The 17,929-nt window shown below is 40.9% G+C and overlaps 1 protein-coding gene and 1 non-coding gene across 2 annotated transcripts; both read right to left on the bottom strand.

Moving 5' to 3' along the window:
• Positions 1-3,894: 3,894 nt before the first annotated feature.
• On the bottom strand, positions 3,895-13,574 carry SLC25A3 (solute carrier family 25 member 3). The gene is made up of 8 exons (XM_072865984.1): positions 13,416-13,574; positions 13,113-13,266; positions 9,006-9,127; positions 6,206-6,385; positions 5,907-6,088; positions 4,994-5,166; positions 4,340-4,450; positions 3,895-4,229 (listed from the first exon to the last, which is right to left on the bottom strand). Exons 2-8 carry the CDS (start codon positions 13,258-13,260, stop codon positions 4,069-4,071), a joined length of 1,077 nt encoding a protein of 358 aa, XP_072722085.1. The 5' UTR covers positions 13,261-13,266; positions 13,416-13,574; the 3' UTR covers positions 3,895-4,068.
• Positions 5,483-5,722, bottom strand: LOC140646752 (small nucleolar RNA SNORA53). Its single transcript, XR_012040557.1, has one exon. It is a non-coding gene; the product is annotated as a small nucleolar RNA SNORA53 (small nucleolar RNA).
• Positions 13,575-17,929: the final 4,355 nt, after the last annotated feature.

Raw genomic sequence — 17,929 nt, 5'->3', positions numbered from 1 at the left:
ACAGAGCCATTAATTTAACTTTATCTATAGATGTATGCAGACCACCCACCCTTCCTTCCCAGGAAGTGCAGGTCCAAAGTGTTATGATCTTTCAGAAACTTTGTTGCTACAAGCAAAAGAGAAAAAGTTTAAGTCACAGAGGCAAAGTTTACTTGGAAAAAAAAAATCTGGATCTAAAGTTTACACACCCACTGTATTGTCCTCAGAAGTAAGACGAGTGATCAGTAATTCTCCCATAATCTGCACAGGTATTACAAATCTTAGTTTGCCCTTCAAACACACACCTCCCTTGTACTAAAAAAAAAAAAATGCAAGTTCTAGAGGTGCTTTGTAATTACAGTGGTCTAAGGACAGAGGCAAAGCTCTTTCTACAGTGGAAAAGATGAGGCAGAGAGTGAGGTATTTTTCATAAATTTAAAGCAGACTACTAACCTCGCCTCCTTGGTTTAGTACCATCAGTGGTGGGGAGAGTATCAGCTCAGTAAAACTACAACCCCTTACTTAATTCATTTCTAGGGGCACTCACCGATACTCTCTACAATTTTATTAAGTGATTGAGAGATTCAGATAATAATGAAAATTACAGCTGTGCTACTTAAAACATATCATCCCATGCAGCCCAACCTGTAGCGATACTCAGGACATCTTTGCTTTTAACTAAGTATGCAGGTACAGAACTGGCCAATTATATTCTAGCCAGCAACTCACAGCAACAGCATTAAGTGATCAGTGCTGAAAGATGACACCAGCAAAGTAATCTCAACATGTTAAAATCTACTTTTAGACACCAGAACATCAGCTTAGCCAAAACGTTTCTGCTAGCAACATCCTTCTCCCACATCACTCGCATTACAAAAATCGTATCCTGTAACAAGGCCATGTAGCTACTATGCTCAGCTATCCAAGGTACTCGTCTTTGCTATAAAAAAAGCAGGATGTTTATTGTTTTCACTGTAAACTACATAATTGCTATGTAGAAATGTAAATGAATAACAACTATTTGTATTATTACAGCCCATTTTAAAATGATACGTAACAAGCATTTCAGCAAGTATCGGCGAGTATCAGCACATTTGATCTGTAGTACAACCTGATACAAATACAAGGTGTGAATGTAGTTGTTACTCCAAATTTATATAGACAGTACACTTTAAACCAGAAAGCTGATCTCAGCTCCAGTAATAGCAAGAAAGGATGTTTTCTCCTTCATAAAACAATATACACAAGCAGCATATACATAATCAATGTTTTACAAAGCACTTCTGAGTTTAGTGACTGGTCTAGAGTTATCTAAGTTATACTTCGTTCAAAATGGAGTGCTCCTTTTCGATACAGGACTTTCCTTGCAATGCAAGCACAAGTCTATAAAAACCACTGTGGCTCCCCTGCTCCATCTTCTTGACTTTCAGAAAATGTATCACATATTATGCTACAAAGCATGGTTATTAATGACAAAGTTGACCTTTTCAATGCATTTCAATACTACAGTTTTCCCACTGAAGCTTATTTGACATTTCAGTGGGTGACTCTAAGCAACAGCATTTTACATGTTAGACCCCTTCATCTCAAGCATCCAAACAAGCCTATGGCTGAATGTCAATGAATTCAGTAGCTGCAAGGCAATTCTCTCCCCCTCTTGGGTTTTCCACTGAAACACAACACCGGCAGTAGCACTAAGTATATTTTCCCTTTCTCAGTAACAGAAGAAAGGGGGAATAGCTAGCTGCCCCTCCTAGTCTTATCTCAGATTTACCTTGATAAAATTATCTGAGCATCTTTAAAAAGATGTCTACCCTTTGAGCAATGAGAAAATAGATTTAAGATTCTCTTATTACTGCACATATTTAAAACAGCTGCCCAAAGGTGACCCAATTCTAGAGAAAAACTGGGTGATTTTGCTCCACACATAGAATGACAAGAAACACTCTTGAGAAATTAAGCTTATCATTGGATTACTTGACCTTATCAGACTACCTCACTGTATGAGCCAAGTTTGTCTCACTCTTCTGCCAGCCTTAAAAGTTGACAAAAGTGCTTCACTTTCCCAGGATTAGAAGGAACTTGAGATGTGTTCCAGCACAAAAAGAAGTCTACCAAGTTAAAACACGCCTTTAAAGAAACTACGATATTCAGTACACAAGTGATACTGCTTTTTCTAACAAGTTGAACCCCATAAAAAAAGTTAACTTCAAAAGCTGATTTAACATCAATGGTCTTGATACAAGATCAAGTCATAGTTAATACTCTTCTCTAAGGAAGCTCTTAGGAGCATTTAGCGATGCATTAAATAATTTCAAAGCTTCCCACTCACAATGGGGCAGCAAGATGCACATACTTCTATCATGAAATATATTGAAATATTCAAGACCAAAGTACTTGTACAAATGCTTTATTTATACTTATTGGAATTTGACTTTGCTGTATAATGCAGTTGATACCAACCACTCCGAGTGTGTTTAGTGTCATGGTGACAGGGAAATAGAGCAGTTTTAGGTTTTACTCCATATTTTGAAAGGTGGCAATTCAAAATAAGGCTCAGCTTGTTTACCATAACCATCCAAAATCTTGGAAGTCAGAGGGTTTTCTCAGGGGGTGAGAAGCTCAGCGCTATGTAAAAAGGTAGCAGCAACATCAGACTCTAGTAAGAGGCAGTGGTCACTATATTTATGCTACTCCAATAGCACCTGCTTTAATTGTCCTTTTGACTCTGAAGGACAAAGGAGGAAGGAGCAGTACAACATACATGAATGCCAAGCCAAGTTCAATTATCATCAGCTCACATGCTGAAAGGCAGCATATCCAAACAGTTTTGCACAAAAGACACTTATGCTCCAGCTCTTAACAAAGCAGTGCTGGATATGGTGAACCCTTTATATACTATTAGGCATTTTCTGGATTTTTCTCAATGTGATTATCAATTGCGGGTTCTTGAACAGGTAAAACGCAGAAGGCAGCATGCTCATCTTTCTGTAAAAGACTGGAAAAAACAAACTCATTGCCTTAACAAAAAATTGCATGAGTGTCTCCTCTTGTGTGCCTAGGAGCCTAGATTGCTTCACATCAAGTAACGTCCAAAAAAAATTGGTATGGCTTCTTGCACTGTAGAAGTGCATAGTTCAACCAAAACTCAGCACTACAGTTAAACTAATTCAGAGAAAAAACAACACAAAACAAAAAAAAACAAACCCAAAAAAACCCCAAAACCAAACACCCCCCTCCAAACCTACAGGAGTACCAAGTGTAGAGAAAAGCCGGCAAGTTTGTCAAACTCTACAAGAGGCAAGCCATTTTTATTTTACTGTAAAGCCACAGTAAGCTTTTAGTGGTCAGGTATCTTTGAGAATCTTTATTAACATCAGCTTTTCTTTTGTTAAGGTAGCAGCTACTGTTTAATTCCACAGTACAACCAAAAGGACTGAGTTCTTTGGTGCAGTTCAAAGCCAACAGAAGCAGAAATTAGTCAAGTAAGCGCAAGTTAGTTATCTTGGGATGATCACCCCAAAGCTGAAATCGCTCTATTATGTATAAGGTTCCTTTTATCTTTACGGAGAACACCGATATGACGACTAGGATACCCTATCAGGCTGCACTCTCATCTGAGCCATTCAGGAGTTCAGCTATTCTACAGTAACAGCTCATTATAGGCAAATAAAACAGTGGACTCAAAGTGCATAGAACTGCAGTTAGTTTCTGCAGTTCTGCAAGGATAGGTTCTTGGCACTTTTCTGGAAACAGTGAGTCTATTTTTGTTACAATTGTTTCACAATTTTCTAGTTCCTAAAGTGTAGAATATGTTAATTTCTTTATTACTGGGGGGGAGCAGGGGGGACTATTTGAGGTATTTGCTGCTATGAAATGAAGCTTACATATGCAGTAGTAAACAGACAATAAGCGCTCTGTTTCTCATTTATTTCAGGCAATGACAGTGGTAGAATTTAAACCCTCATGTGGGATGAGGGAACAACCAATAATGACATCATATAGAGTTTGTTTTCTACATAGTCAAATATATAAAAGTTTAATGAAACTCATCACTGGGACAGCCAGCATAGTCAGTCCATGAGTTGGCTATTCAGTTAGACCAAGCTTCTTCTTCAGAGATTCTGGCATTTCAGGTGGAGGTGGACGAGGAAGTCTGAAATAAACCTTCACAGAATCATAGATGAACCACTGTAGTGCAGTCAGGGTACCAATCATAATGATACGAGCAAACAAACCTTTCCATACACCTGTAGAGCAAAACATAAAGCATGAGTAGTATCAGAAGCCAGGAAAAAAAGAAATCCTCCCCAAAACACCATAAACACTTGAGCCAAAATACATGAAAATAAGGATGTACCTCTGAATCCAAGCCTCATGAGAACCTGTGAAGCAGAACTGCCCTTTTCTTTGTTCAACACAGACACCACGGAGTCAGCAGGATGGGAAACAATTGCACAGAACACACCAGCTGAAAGAATAATTCGACATTAGTTCTGTGGTGTTTTAGCTGTACCATTACTGTGTACACTAAGTACAACCAACTGAAACCACACCTTCTAATAAATTGCACAGAAGTTATGTCAAGCCTCCTGGTATCCCAAAAGGACAGCAGATACATACTTATAATGTTACATGAATATTGGAAAACACCTCAGTTCTGCTCTTGCAGTACCTCTTCTGCTGAAACAAAACTCCTTCTGAAACTCTGGATATTGAAAATCCCCCTTCCATCCAGACTTCTCTCCCCTTCCTTCAACCTTCCCCAGCCTAGCAAAGATGCAAGTTTCTTCAGTTAAATCGGCTGCAGTTTCTAAACTTGGACATTAACATTGGTAATACATAGGAACAACTAAGAGTATTGTCCTACTACAGACCCATTTTCCTCTTACATATTGAATTTTGAAGTTACAAGTAAATTCTCCCATTCTAGTTACATCTATTTGATATTCTGAAAAGACTTCTAGAGTTGCGGTAGTCCATTAATGAAGTGTAGGACTTAAAGATTCCTTACCGATATAGCCTGCAATAAATGTGACTACTAGCTGTTCTGCTTTTGAACATTCACTTCGTGGCTTGGGAACGACGTACTTGTAGAGAGCTTCAACAGTACGTTCAAAGCAGGCAAATTTCATCATTGTGTATGGAATCTGTCTCATCCATAGCGGAGCAACACCTTTATAGAAACTTAACCAGAGAAGAGACAAACTCAGTTTCATTTTCTCCAGTATTTAAGGTACATTTCTAACTCGAAAAAAGCATTAGTTAGTTTATTGTTGCTATCAGGAAGACAACTTCTAAATACTGACACTGCAAGGCTTAAGTGTCTCAATACCTACAGAACAGAAATTTAAGTTTTATTAGTCCCCAAGTACTAACTTAAAACAGCAACACAAATTTGAATTTACCTGATCCCTATGCTGCACAGCTGTTTTTGTAGTCGCTCTTCAGATTACAATGCATTGCAGTAATGCAGTACTGATACTACAAGTGCAGTAAGGCTCATGTCTGCATACCAGCCAAGTCCCAATAGTGATAAATGGCTTGTATATTTACAGCCACTTCTATCAGAACAGAAAGCTAACATGCAGTTATATTACTCTTACATGCCAATGACTCAAGCATCTTTGACCGTACAACCAGAAAGTTGCTGAGTATCTCTGACTGGAACTGCCAGAAACTGAAGTTACCCAGCAGAACTCAGCACAAAGATACTCACAAAGATGGATCTAAGGAGCATGTGGAATTAACAGCCAGTTCAGCACAGACTCCCTGAAGTATGTTAAGTTGTTATATTGAAATACAAAGACCAGGAAGTATTATAAACTAAAGCCACAATTAGTTTTAGCAACAGTCTTTCATTAGGAAAAAATACTCAACATCAAGAACCTGAATAAAAATAAAAATTAAAATCAAGAGATACTTACGCCCAGATACCTTCTTCTCCAAACATTTTAGGTACAGCCTGCCGCAGAGTGTTAGCATATCCAGGCTGTGTCTGAATACGAACTTTAGCAGCTTCCATTGGAGCCAGAGCAATGTCAGCAAAAAACTCCGCACTGGCAGATGCAGCTAAATACAGCGAAGTACGCCACAAATACGCATTTTCCTGAAGTGGATTTAAACACACATTTTTATTAATAAATGGTGCTTTTGTGATTACTCCAGGTTACTAATGCTATTATGTTCCACATATATAGCCTCATGTAAACCACTTAAGGCTTACCTCTCCCAGCATGTTGCCATATAGGATTTTGAAAACTTCATAGAAACCAAATTTACAAAGCCCCTGCATGGAATATCCAATAAAGGTTGGAGCCCATCCCTTAGCCAAGCCACGAACACCATCTTCTTTGACTGTCACTGAAAATCCATTGAAGATGCTCTTGTATTTTTGTGGATCAACCTAAACAGAATAGGCAGTTAATTGCTTGATATAGCTTACTATTTACCTTCTCACACCCCCATCCAAAATATAAAATTCTTAAAACTCCTCATACAGCTGGCTTCCTAAGGCTCCCTGGACAGACTGTGTACTCACCACAAGGTTACACTAACGTAACTGTAATGGTTACTTGCTAGTCTCAAATCCTAACTTATTTTAGCAGCCAGTATGTTCCTCAATACTTAGGAGCCACCAAACTGTCTGAATTTTGCTTTACATTTATTCTCCAAATCAACAATACAACTTTCTGTATTGAAAAGTTTTACTGAAATCACCTGCCAGTAGTATACTGGTGTAATTATGTTTAGATCAGATTCTTTAAAAATTTGACAGCTTCTGTCAGCAATCTCATCCACTCTACAGGTCACACCTATGTACACTCAAGTGTTGCCAGAAAACAAACCTGACAATTCACTTCATTCTTAATCAGAAAAGGTTATTTGTCCACTGTTAGTTTGATCCCTCCACACAGTCAAAGACAGATGGAGAAAAAGCAGATCAAAGAGTACTCAAGAACTTCTACACTTGTACTCTGACTTCACAGTAAAGGCTATACACAAAATACTTTCTGCACACAAAACTTGGAGTGAGATTTCATGAATAACTTATCAGAAATTTAAAAGAGATCAACTTGAATAATTTTGTTTCATGTGAAAGGAAATCATTTAACAGAAATTCTTAAGCAGGTCATTCTGACAAATTTGAAGTCACATCACACTGTTACTTTTCGTATTTGACATCATCCAACATTTCCTCAGAGGGATAAGAAGGAAGACATCAAATTAAAAGTCAACCAGAGCTTTCCGAAAGAGCTATGGGACACACATGCCAAACTGCAGTGACTGATATTTTGTCTTGCAGTCTGGCAACAACCTACTTGAAAACTGACATGTTCAGGTGAACTAGTTCTAAGATTCAGAATGTCAGAAAATTGGGTATTTACACAGGCACTGTAAAATGAAACTATGTTCATGTCAGAACCATGCTTAATTATCATCTACATAAAAAGTGACCTCTTCTTAAAAAGACATGACAGAGCAGGCAACGGGTTTCTTCCTGGAGAATCTAGGAAGGATTAGTAACATGCTCTGTACTGGATCTGTAAAGAGATAAATGCTGACAGGTTTTACAAGGTCACACCTGGAATCCACATGGAACCCTCCTCTTGCACCTTCCTCTAAGTGCCAGAGAAGGAAGGGGAAGCATCACCACCCTTACCATGTAAGAAGCTCAGGACTGGTAGCCCAAGCAGTTGAAGCCTGGGAAGTATGAGGCCTTGCTCCCAAGTTGTATATGCAGCATTGCATAGCGCTCAGGCCTTCTTGCCCATTAACCCAATTTGCGGTCAGATTAACAACTGTTTGAGATGCTACAACCTCTCTACCCATGATCAATCTCCTCCTTCTCAGGAAACTCAACCTTAGGCATGGGTAGTCAAGCTACCGATCTTGAAGTCCATAACAACAGAAGAGTGCACCTAAGCTACATTTTCAGAAATAAAACACATACTCAGTTACAGCTACTCCCTAACTAGTAGAAATAGGGAATTCCTACACAGTTAGCCTGGTCTCAATGCAAATTTTGTAGAAAGCAGCATGTTGTCCTCATTTGATGCACCCTGTGCTTGTCGGATGTGTTACAGAATTACTAGTTTGAGACTGGAATTTCACGTGTTCTCAAGTACGTGAAAAAGCCTCTGTTGTAAAGAAAGCTAAATAAAACCCTTCCAGAACGCAATTTTAAATATCACATGCAGTACTCCTAGTGTGACCTAGGTCTAATTCATAGCTCCCTCCTAATTTCAGGGGTTCTATCATTACAAAATCGCCACTTTTATAATCAGTGTCAGCCTGTGCAACAGGGAAGTCATTAACTATTATATTTCCAGAAATTTAGAAGTGTGCTTTAATTTGCTTTATTCTTGAGGCACAGATTTGCCTGAATAAATCCATTACTATGTTTTTATCCATGGCTGTTCACTAGATGATTTTAATGCGGAAGCTGGTATCGCAAATTAAGTGCAACGTGACAAAACTCCTTTCAGTTCAATCAAGAACCACTTCAAGGAAACCAGCCACAAGCACTGATGGCCTTTCAATATCATTTCAAGTTTTATCCATTCTATTCAAAGTGGCATCATTAGAAAGTATCCAATCCATAAGCCATGCAGTGATATCCACAATGTTAATGGATCAAATTATACATGCATGTCACTCCAGGCTAAAAAACCACACATCTTCAAAAGACCAAAGATACTATTTCCTTCCTCCAAAAGCCCACAAATAGCGCTAGATAGCCTACCAGACAGCAAAGAGTAACATTGTGGTGGGTGCCTTTTAGCAAATATAGTCAGTTAAATGTGCCTTAAACGTAGTAAAAAATAATTCATCCAGATTATCCTAAACGCCTCTGCTTCTCTTGAAAGTGGCATTTCGTTAGTCTCACAGCAGTAGACTTGATAAAGTAGCATCCAAGTTCACTCACTTCCTGTCATTCAGAAAAGACTGCTTCCCTGCTGTAAACTCTTAATATGCTGGCTACATAGAGAAAAAGTTTAAGAAATGTTTAAGTTAATACAAACCTGCATACGACATTTCACTAAATCCAGAGGTACAACAGCAGTGTGTGTCAGGCCACAACTTAGGACCCCACCAACGCCACAGAGAGCATAAAACTTGAGCGAGCCATATTCACAACTGTATTCTGCAGCAAAAAATAAAGACACACCATGCTTTTACATAAACTCCATGCACTGTTGGACAATGATGTCCAGGGGATAGTTTATGCCTCCGATTCATTAGTAGATTAATTATACCACACTAAACATGCTTTGTCAATGTCACCACATACCAACATGCAGAACAAACCTGTATTCTGCATTTAACCAGGTCTAGAGGAACCAGTGCTGTATGTGTTGTTCCACAGCTAATAATCCCACCAAGGCCACAAAGTATAAAGAATCTGCCTGAGCCATATGCACAGCTGTATTCTAGTTAATTGAAAAAAAAAATTACGTATGATCAATCATAAATGGTAACAAAGATCAGGAAATAAACAATTTTGACTGAGTGCTACCTTCTCAAAAGTATTAAACTGAAATAATCTCCCACGCTATATTATTCAACTCTAGCATTATACTAAAAAATAATTCCCTTGCTTTAAACCAACACCTTTTAGACTGACAAGATTTGATTCTAGGCCTTCCAAATTGAGTTTGTTCCTTTAAAAAAAAGCAATGGAAGAAACAGTCAACTTTTAGCTCACAACACACTTAAAACAGAAATTAATCCCAGAAGCTGCTAGTAGAAATTATGACTCAAAGTTGCAATGTCCAACATTTTCTTATATCAAGGAATTACTTAAGCAAGAAGAGTGTTTCTCTAGTATTCTGGAGACAAAGCTGGTTTGGTTAAATATTCTGTGATAGTGCATCTTCTGTATTTAAGTAGAGACCATCCAGATCTACGAGATCAGCGTTAGATTTTTCTTTATACAGATAGATTTTCAGGAATTTTTCAGATTCTCTACACAGATTTTTTAAATTTTTCTTTCAAAGACAGAACCTCAGATGTATACAGCTTGTTTAATGAAATTTCAGAATTTCATTAAATTAATCATCACATTCAATGATCATAAACAAGATTCATTAAAGAATCTTTCACATCACATTTAATCAAGTGATATTTCATTTGCACTGTTCCATACAGTACTGTGTATAAAACCATCCAGTCTTAAAAGAGCAAGTTATTAATTTTCACAAATTCCAACAGAGCAAAGTTACTGGAGCTGAAAAACAACAGTTTCCCTCTTCCATTTTTTAAGAAGCTACAGAGGGTATGATTATGTGCAACCAGAAAACATTTAAGTTTACAATTAACAGTACAAAATAAGCATACGGTAACAGCACAGCTCTGCTACTATGCTTACCATTTTAAATATATAAGCAAAACTAATATACTGAATATGCATACAGAAAACAATACACTATGTAGAAAATATTCCCCAGAGTAGAAAGGGATCATCTAGGTTCTTTTGATATTAGATCTAGTAGTGTTACTCCAATATAATGGAAAAGACACTAAAGTGTTACACCAGCTTAGTAAGAACCATCTCCAGAGAAACACTAATGAAAATTAGAAGATGGCAAAAAACGATCTTATTCAGAGCTTCTTTACCCTGTCTTTTTGCTTCTGAAATAAATTCCTTTATGAACATCAACAAAAATTTGCAATTACATTCAACAGCATCTACAGAGCACCAATTAATGCTAGCAGGCTTATCCAGCTCATAACTTTGCTACCATAAGGCAACTTCTTCCTCAAAACGTTCCAGATTTTACATTGCATTTTCCATTCACATTTCTCACCTTAGTCTTCAAAATTAATCACCAAGACAAAAAAACCATCATTTTTTCTTTATTCTAAAACAACAAATACCAAGTCACAGACACCATATTAAGCCTAAACTTAAAGCAAGGAATCAGTTAACAGTCAGAATAATGCATAACCTATGAGAATTTTTTTAATTGAGATACTGCTCAAGACTGTAAATGTGCTGCTCTGGGACTTACACGTACCTCTAAACCAGCTTGGTTATGCTAGCAGATTTGCAGACAGCAGTAACATTCTGTTTACAACTTGCCACAATGACTGGCTAAACAAACACAAACAAGGTTTTCTATGCAGGTGTAATCAGAGAACAGACTCTGGGTTACGGGGCAGCTCTGTCTAGCTGCATCTTTGGCCTGCAGCACAACAATACTGCAGTAGTTGCCATGCCGCCCAGATACCAGAAGTGTTCCAGTGGTTCACTCTCCCTTTTTCACAACAATTTAGTTAGAAGTCACACTCCTCAACTGACAGAGACAGACACTTGTAGAAGCCACAGAAAAGCAGAGCTTTATGTATCTGCTTTATTACAGTGGTATTCAGACTCACCTGTCATCTAGGTGTTCAAAAACAGTAATTAAGAAAAACAAGCCAGTATCAATTAGACTTGAGCTGTTTACGTGTACCTAAGTTCGTAGTCGTATAGCAACATTAAGGAAAAAAAGCCATAGTAGATCCCAGATTTTCTATTTCAGAAGTCAAATTTCCTAAACACTGTTACCTGAAAAGAGAACCAGCTAAACATGTAGTACAGAGGGCAAGGAAGTTATTCTAACATACCTAACATACCATTCTAACATATCATAACATACCTTAAAACAAACACCCTGAAGCTACTCAAGTATAAATATACAGCACAAAAACACGTCTACTCTGTTAAGATAGCTACATCATAACTATTTCATTTCTTTGCTTCTGATCTGACACGTTAACAAGGACAAATTCCAAGAGCTGATCGTAAAACACTTTGTCTCTGAGCTGTGTTACGTTTGATGCCCTGAGCTGAACTCAAAAGGTCTTGTGGTTTGTACTGACTTTGAGTGACCTTGCATAAGCTCAGATATCTTCTGCAACGTGTTACTCTCCCAACACAAAGGCAAGAGAACCAACTGGTATGTGAAATAATGAACACAGCAGAAAAGACTACAAAGACGAAGATACTCTGGTCATCTCTGACTGCATCTGCCTACAAACAGGATGAAGATTAAACGTAATGCTTTTAAGAAATAAGTGCACCTACGACACATATTTAGCATACCAAAGAGCAATTTAGGGCTTTAGTTAGCTAGCAACAAGATTACTACACTACAAGCCAGAAGTACTTTCTTGAAAACTTAATAAAATCCAACACCCGGTTCTGTCTCTCTTTCACGTTACATGCATGTTCATGCAAGAGCACTAACGTACTTCAGTAATCATAGTACTTCAGAAGAGGTATCTTGCTGAAATCACTTCTCTGTTGTTTTTTTTTTTAAATAAAGGCAGAGAGATGCTTTTAAGTTATTAGCAGCTTAAAAGAATTAGAATTTTAACATCCACCTCCACTATTAGGAGTATCATCAAGATCTGACCTTTAGAAGTCATGACAGTGATCAGGAAACGTACAGGAAGCACTTGCACTTAAATCTAAAATGCATCACTGCATCTTAGACAGCAGAGCTATCTGGTGTATGCCCCACAACTTCAAAGGAGAAAAGAAAAAAAAAAAGAAAGAAATAAAACCAGAACAGCTGCAGGCACCTCTAATGTGTCTGGATGTTAAGACGTTCAGCTGGGAATGAAGGAAAAAAAAGAAAAAAAAAAGGAAGGAAAAGACAAAAGAATGGGATAGATAGTCTTTCAAATCGATCCAGATTAACATGCTGCTGTTAACCATGGAATAACTAAGTACAGGCCTACAGCCTCAGTCCCCGAGGCTGCAGGCCCAGCAGAGCCAGAAAAAGCACTCTCTTGTCCCCAAGACAGACTCCATCGGGGGTCTCCGCAACTACTCTGAACTAAAACCTTCTTGTGGCCTTTCCCGGTAACACCAGATCCTTGCTGCCACTCAGCACACACCGCTCGGGGAGCGCAGAAGAGGCTGCCAGCGCCTCCCCGGCCCGTGCCCTTCCTCGTCCTCCAAGCGGGCGCGTAGGCCCAGCGCCGGCTCCTCCCCGGCCCGGCCGGGCCCCGCTGAGCGCTAACTCTCCCTCCACCACCCCGACGGGCACAAGCCCGCGGAAACGGAGGTAGCGCGGGCACCGGCGCCTCCACCGCCCACAGGCCTCGCCTCTGCCGCGACCCCTCCCTCCCGGTCTCACCTTCAGCGGCGGATGCGGCCGCCAAGCTCCGCCGCGTGGTAGGCGCCTCCGCTGGCTCCGCGCGCTTCCTCACCCCGTCCTGGACCAGCTGGAAGTGCGGCGCGTAGAAGGGGTTGAGCCGGGCGAGCGGCGCGATGGACGAGAACATGGCGACCTGAGGCGGGCGAGAAGAGCAGAGCGGCGTGGGACGGGGAGGCCCGCCACGGGCCCGACAGGATGGCCCCGCACCCGCGAGGCGGCCCGTCGCCCGGGGGCGAGCACCGGGTCCCGCCGGGCGGGCACCCCCGCGCCGCCCCCACTCACCTCCTAAGATGGCGGCAGCGCGCAGACCCGCTGCTGGGGCGGCAGCTCGGCGCAGAGGCTGACCGCGGGCCCCGCTCCGTCACTTTGTCCTTCGCCGGCGCAGGGGGCGGAGCCACAGCCCAAGAAGCTGCGGGGCGATTGGCGGAGCCGCTCTGCGAACCGGCGCACGCGCAGCCGAGGCCAACACCCTTCCCCCCCCACGCCTGCGCACCGCGCTCCCGCGCTGGGGGAGGGGGCGGCCGCCGCCTGACCCGGGGGCAGCCGGGCCGCGCCCCGGGCGGCCAGGCCGGGGCTCGGCCAGCAGCGGCCCTGAGGAGAGGGCCGGTGCGAGTGCGCTGTCTGCCTCGGCGGCTGCCCGTGCGCTCACGGAAACTCGTCGGCTGCCCCTGCCTTCGCAGAGGTCAGGCTGGCGCCGCAGCTGCGCCAGGCCGGAGAAAGGCAGTGACTGCTGGCGGAAGGCCCGCCAGCAGACGTTTCTTCTCGGGTAGTCAGGGGTGCATGGCTGCACCCTCCCTGTGTTAAACCCTCTGCCTAGACTGCTGATCCTTCCTTCTTAGGGCCTGTCTCTGGGTGCTTGCCAATGAGCCCCCACGCTTCCCAGAGGCTTCAGGCTGTGTTACAGCCCAGAGCAATGTCAAACTGGAGACACTCCCCAACTCCTGCTCTACAGGCACCACGCGCACCTTACCCATGCGGCAGCTGCCCGCTCCTGGCACAGGCAGGCTAGCCTCGATTCATGCTCTACAGCAGTTGTACTTCGAATCACGCCCAGTTTTTAAGATGAGTTTAAAGAAGTCCTCAGTATCGCCTCAGATTCCAGTTCTGTTTACTAGCATCTAGGAATACTTTCTATCCACAGTATGGTAAACATAAGACTGCTCTCTTAAAAGGTTCACCGCTCCCACCACAGTGCAGTTTAAGACCAAGCGTGGTCAGGAGGCAAGCCACCAAATGCACTGGCTGCAGTCTCTACGGCTGCATTTCACCTCTGGAGGACAAGCTTGCAAGGCACCTTGACATGGCCTATGCTACAACAGCTGCAGCTGCTTACAGAAGACTTGCTAGTTACTGGTTTGTTAAAAGTATAATGTTATTTAACACAGCACCCATGCTTGGCCTTAACTACCTTAAACTATGCCTTTTCTAATACAGTGTGATTTCACTCATTTAGTGGATTTACATAGTACAAAATGGCACAGCACAGTTCAGCTGTCCAGTTCCTGAAGAGGTAAGAACTCCAACTCTTCACCACCCTGATTGTACCTTAACGTCAGCACAGAAGACAGCAAAGCAGGAGGCACATACTGAATATCCCAGCTATTACTTCTGGGCACAGAGCCATAACGCAACTGCTAGTGCACCTGCACCAGCACACTGAAGAAGCACCCCTTCAGTCAGCTCAGCAGCGCCTATCGAACTTCCCTGGAGGACGACCTGCTACACCAGCCTCAGGCCTTGGCTCTACTTGCTGGATTTCACAACAAAGTGAATCCAGCAGACCAGGCAGACTGTCATACACATGCAAAAATGGCACACGCCTAATAGGACTGTCACAGAAGCCTAGGTTGGCTAAGTCCCTCTTGAGTAAACTAGACTCCAGCTGCCAAGTAGGAAAACGTCAGCTCAAATTTGCTTTCTTTAAATACTTTAATTTAGCAACCAGCTGAGAGCCTGAAGTGCTGTGCACTTCACTGCCACAGGCAGCAGTGAAGACAGGCCAAAATTGTTCATTTTGCCATTACTTGTTCTGCTCTACAAACTTGCATCTAAACAATTGTTGGTAGCAATATTTTATCTAGAAGCCAAACACTGATACGTGTTTTTAATTAGCTCATGGCCTGTAAATGTGACTGAGACTTGGGCCCTTATCTTGAAATTACATATAAATGATTGCAATTCTTGCGGATTTTTCCAATTTTTAACATATAGAAAACCTCTGCTCCTTCCAATTACACAGGATGAACACGTGACTATACTTATATACATCTAATGGCAATCTGTGTGCACAACTAGCACTGACAATTAACTTCTAACAGCTGTGATATTAACAAGTACTATTAAACAGCAGTCTAACATATCCCTGTGAAAATATAGGGATAATATATGTTCCTGCTGAGTGCATATCATTTTACATAGAAAATCCCTTCAACTTTTCCCAGATGTGAAAGAATAAAGTAGCAATAGCCTGTAATTCGAACCATCTAGATTAATCTGATTTCTGACACACATTGAAGGTAGTAATACATGGAAGACTTGAAAGACATTACCTGTTGCTGTCCACCTCTGCCAGATTCATAGTAAAGAGAGCTATTTTAAATGAAATCAATCTTTTTAATAAGTAGCTTTTCCAATTTTGGGAGTTTAAGAAAATGTCAGTTTGGCAGCTCCAAAGTTTTCCTAATTACATCTCTCCTCCTGCTATTAACACCCACCACACAGCCCCTCCATCCCTCCCCGCCCCCAAGCTTGGGGGCGGGGAGGGATGGAGGGGCTGAGCATACAATCAAGAAATTGTAGACTAGTTCCTGTCTTACAATAACTTTTCACAGTTCTAACATTTTGGTGAAGCCTGTAAGTAAAATCAAAGCTCTTAAAAGCTTGTTCTCCAGGTGACTTAGTTTCAAAAATACACAATGAGATAGTGCAACAACCATCTACACCATTTTTAATCAGGTTAGCACAAGTAGCATCTGCTCCTGTTGTAAGCATCTATTTTACATACTCATTCATCGTATCAACGCCGGAACTACTAGACCATGATTCTAGACAATCAGTAACAGATCAATTCAAGCTGTAAGTAGGTTTCACAGCCCAAGGGAAGCCTAACCTCCTTCAACAGGATCCAAACTAGCTAGGTTAAACTACAGCGGTCACATCCACTTCCTTCACTACAAGAAGTAGTGAAACCTCTCCTATTCTTGTTAGTCACTGCCATAAATGTCCTTGTCTGACAATTTTCTCAAATCTAAATTCTCCCCAGACATTACACATTTTTCCTCCATAAAACATCACATTTTCTTCCTAAATAAAGAAGGCAATGCAGATACACTTTTTAACCACAAACTACCAGTGCTGACAAATAATTTCAAAGTGAGGTAGGACAGAAAATCTGGGGAATTATTCTTTTAGATATCAATATATACATACACTTACAAGTGTATATGCCACCTTAGGATTATTTTTAAAGTTGAATTAACCTGTAGACCCTGTGCTGTATGAACACATGTGTGTATGCATACATCTGTCATAGCCTGCTCTTGCACTGGTGCAAAGCAGCCTGGTATACTCCCTACAGAAAAAGAAAAGCAAAAGTCATCGGGATATTTTAGACAAACATAGGTAAATTTACCAGACATATGGTAAAAGCAATATTAACAGACAATGAAGGGTATGCTGAAACACCTAAGTTTGTAAACACAAGATTTAAAAATTATACATCACAACCCACCCCTGTATCTATTTTGATAAGTCAGATGAAGTTTAAAAAAATTTTTTTAAAAAGCTTCTCAGCCCAATATGCAACTTCAGCCATATCAAAGCAAGCCAAAAATACCATGCACAAGACACACCAATTTTACAAGCTTCATTTGCAATTATGCATTTTTTTCTGCTGAAGAGCCTCCTTCTGAAGTTCTGTTATTCAAAGGCATTCTTTTTGTACTCAGCTTTTCTGATTTAACTCTGCACAAACTAGTTAACTTTTTTTTTTTAAGATATTTTGTCTACAGAACCATCCGAGAAGGAAATTAGCAGGAACTCAGGATTTTAATACCATAGATATTTTCTTAAGTTGTGCCACAAGAAAGACAAACCAAAACACACGTAGATCAAGCCTAGGAGAGACCTGAAAGCATTCTGTAGGGTAGTACTGAGCATGCTGCTAGCACGTGAACTTGGAGAAGAAAAAGTTCCTTCACACTGTTTCCTACGTAAATACAAATCAAGGTTTCAAAACACACACAGAATTTAAATTTAAGATCCTCCTTGAAAGTTTCTCGTCTCAGATACTAGGTGAGCTCTCACAGCCTTACCATGGACCAGGTGCCATAAAATTAAGCCTCAACACTGCAAGTGATATCCTCCAGTGATTCGCAGCCTGATACCAGACTCCCAAGACTGGGTTCACATTAAAAGATTAGCACACAATTTAAAGGGAAAAGCGCAAGCTCTGTTAGAAAGCTCCAATTCAGACAGGCAAATAAAGATCTGTCATGTTTTCAGCACAGCATTCTAAGCAGCATGACCAATCACGAGAACAAAACCCACCAAAACAAAAAACCAGTCATGCCTATTAACTTACACAGGCCTTTTTCCAGACTTTTTGTAGCCCTTGCCCTAAAACACACTTAAGCAATATTTACTATGTCAGAACTCAACTAATTTTTGCAACTGGAATTTGGATACTAATACCAGTCCATAAAATTGCTCTATTTTGTGATTGGTTCTGAAAGTTTAACCTGGGTCTGTCTAGAAGCCAAGATAAACTAATGGAATAAAAGTGAGATTTTGTTTTA

Source organism: Ciconia boyciana, chromosome 1 (assembly GCF_034638445.1).
Source record: "Ciconia boyciana chromosome 1, ASM3463844v1, whole genome shotgun sequence".
Classification (NCBI taxonomy): Eukaryota; Metazoa; Chordata; class Aves; order Ciconiiformes; family Ciconiidae; genus Ciconia; species Ciconia boyciana.
The sequence above is the reverse complement of the archived record's forward strand: the minus strand, read 5'-3'. Positions and strand labels throughout refer to the sequence as shown.

What these genes read in the sequence shown, in the direction of transcription:
- SLC25A3 (XM_072865984.1), bottom strand. Translation starts at nt 13,260, where the DNA reads ATGTTCTCGTCCATCGCGCCGCTCGCCCGGCTCAACCCCTTCTACGCG. An exon ending in TAGTGAAATGTCGTATGCAG is followed by an intron (nt 6,386 to 9,005) that starts GTTTGTATTAAC and finishes TATTCTGTTTAG; the next exon opens with GTTGATCCACAAAAATACAA. An exon ending in CATGAGGCTTGGATTCAGAG is followed by an intron (nt 4,230 to 4,339) that starts GTACATCCTTAT and finishes TTTGCTCTACAG; the next exon opens with GTGTATGGAAAGGTTTGTTT.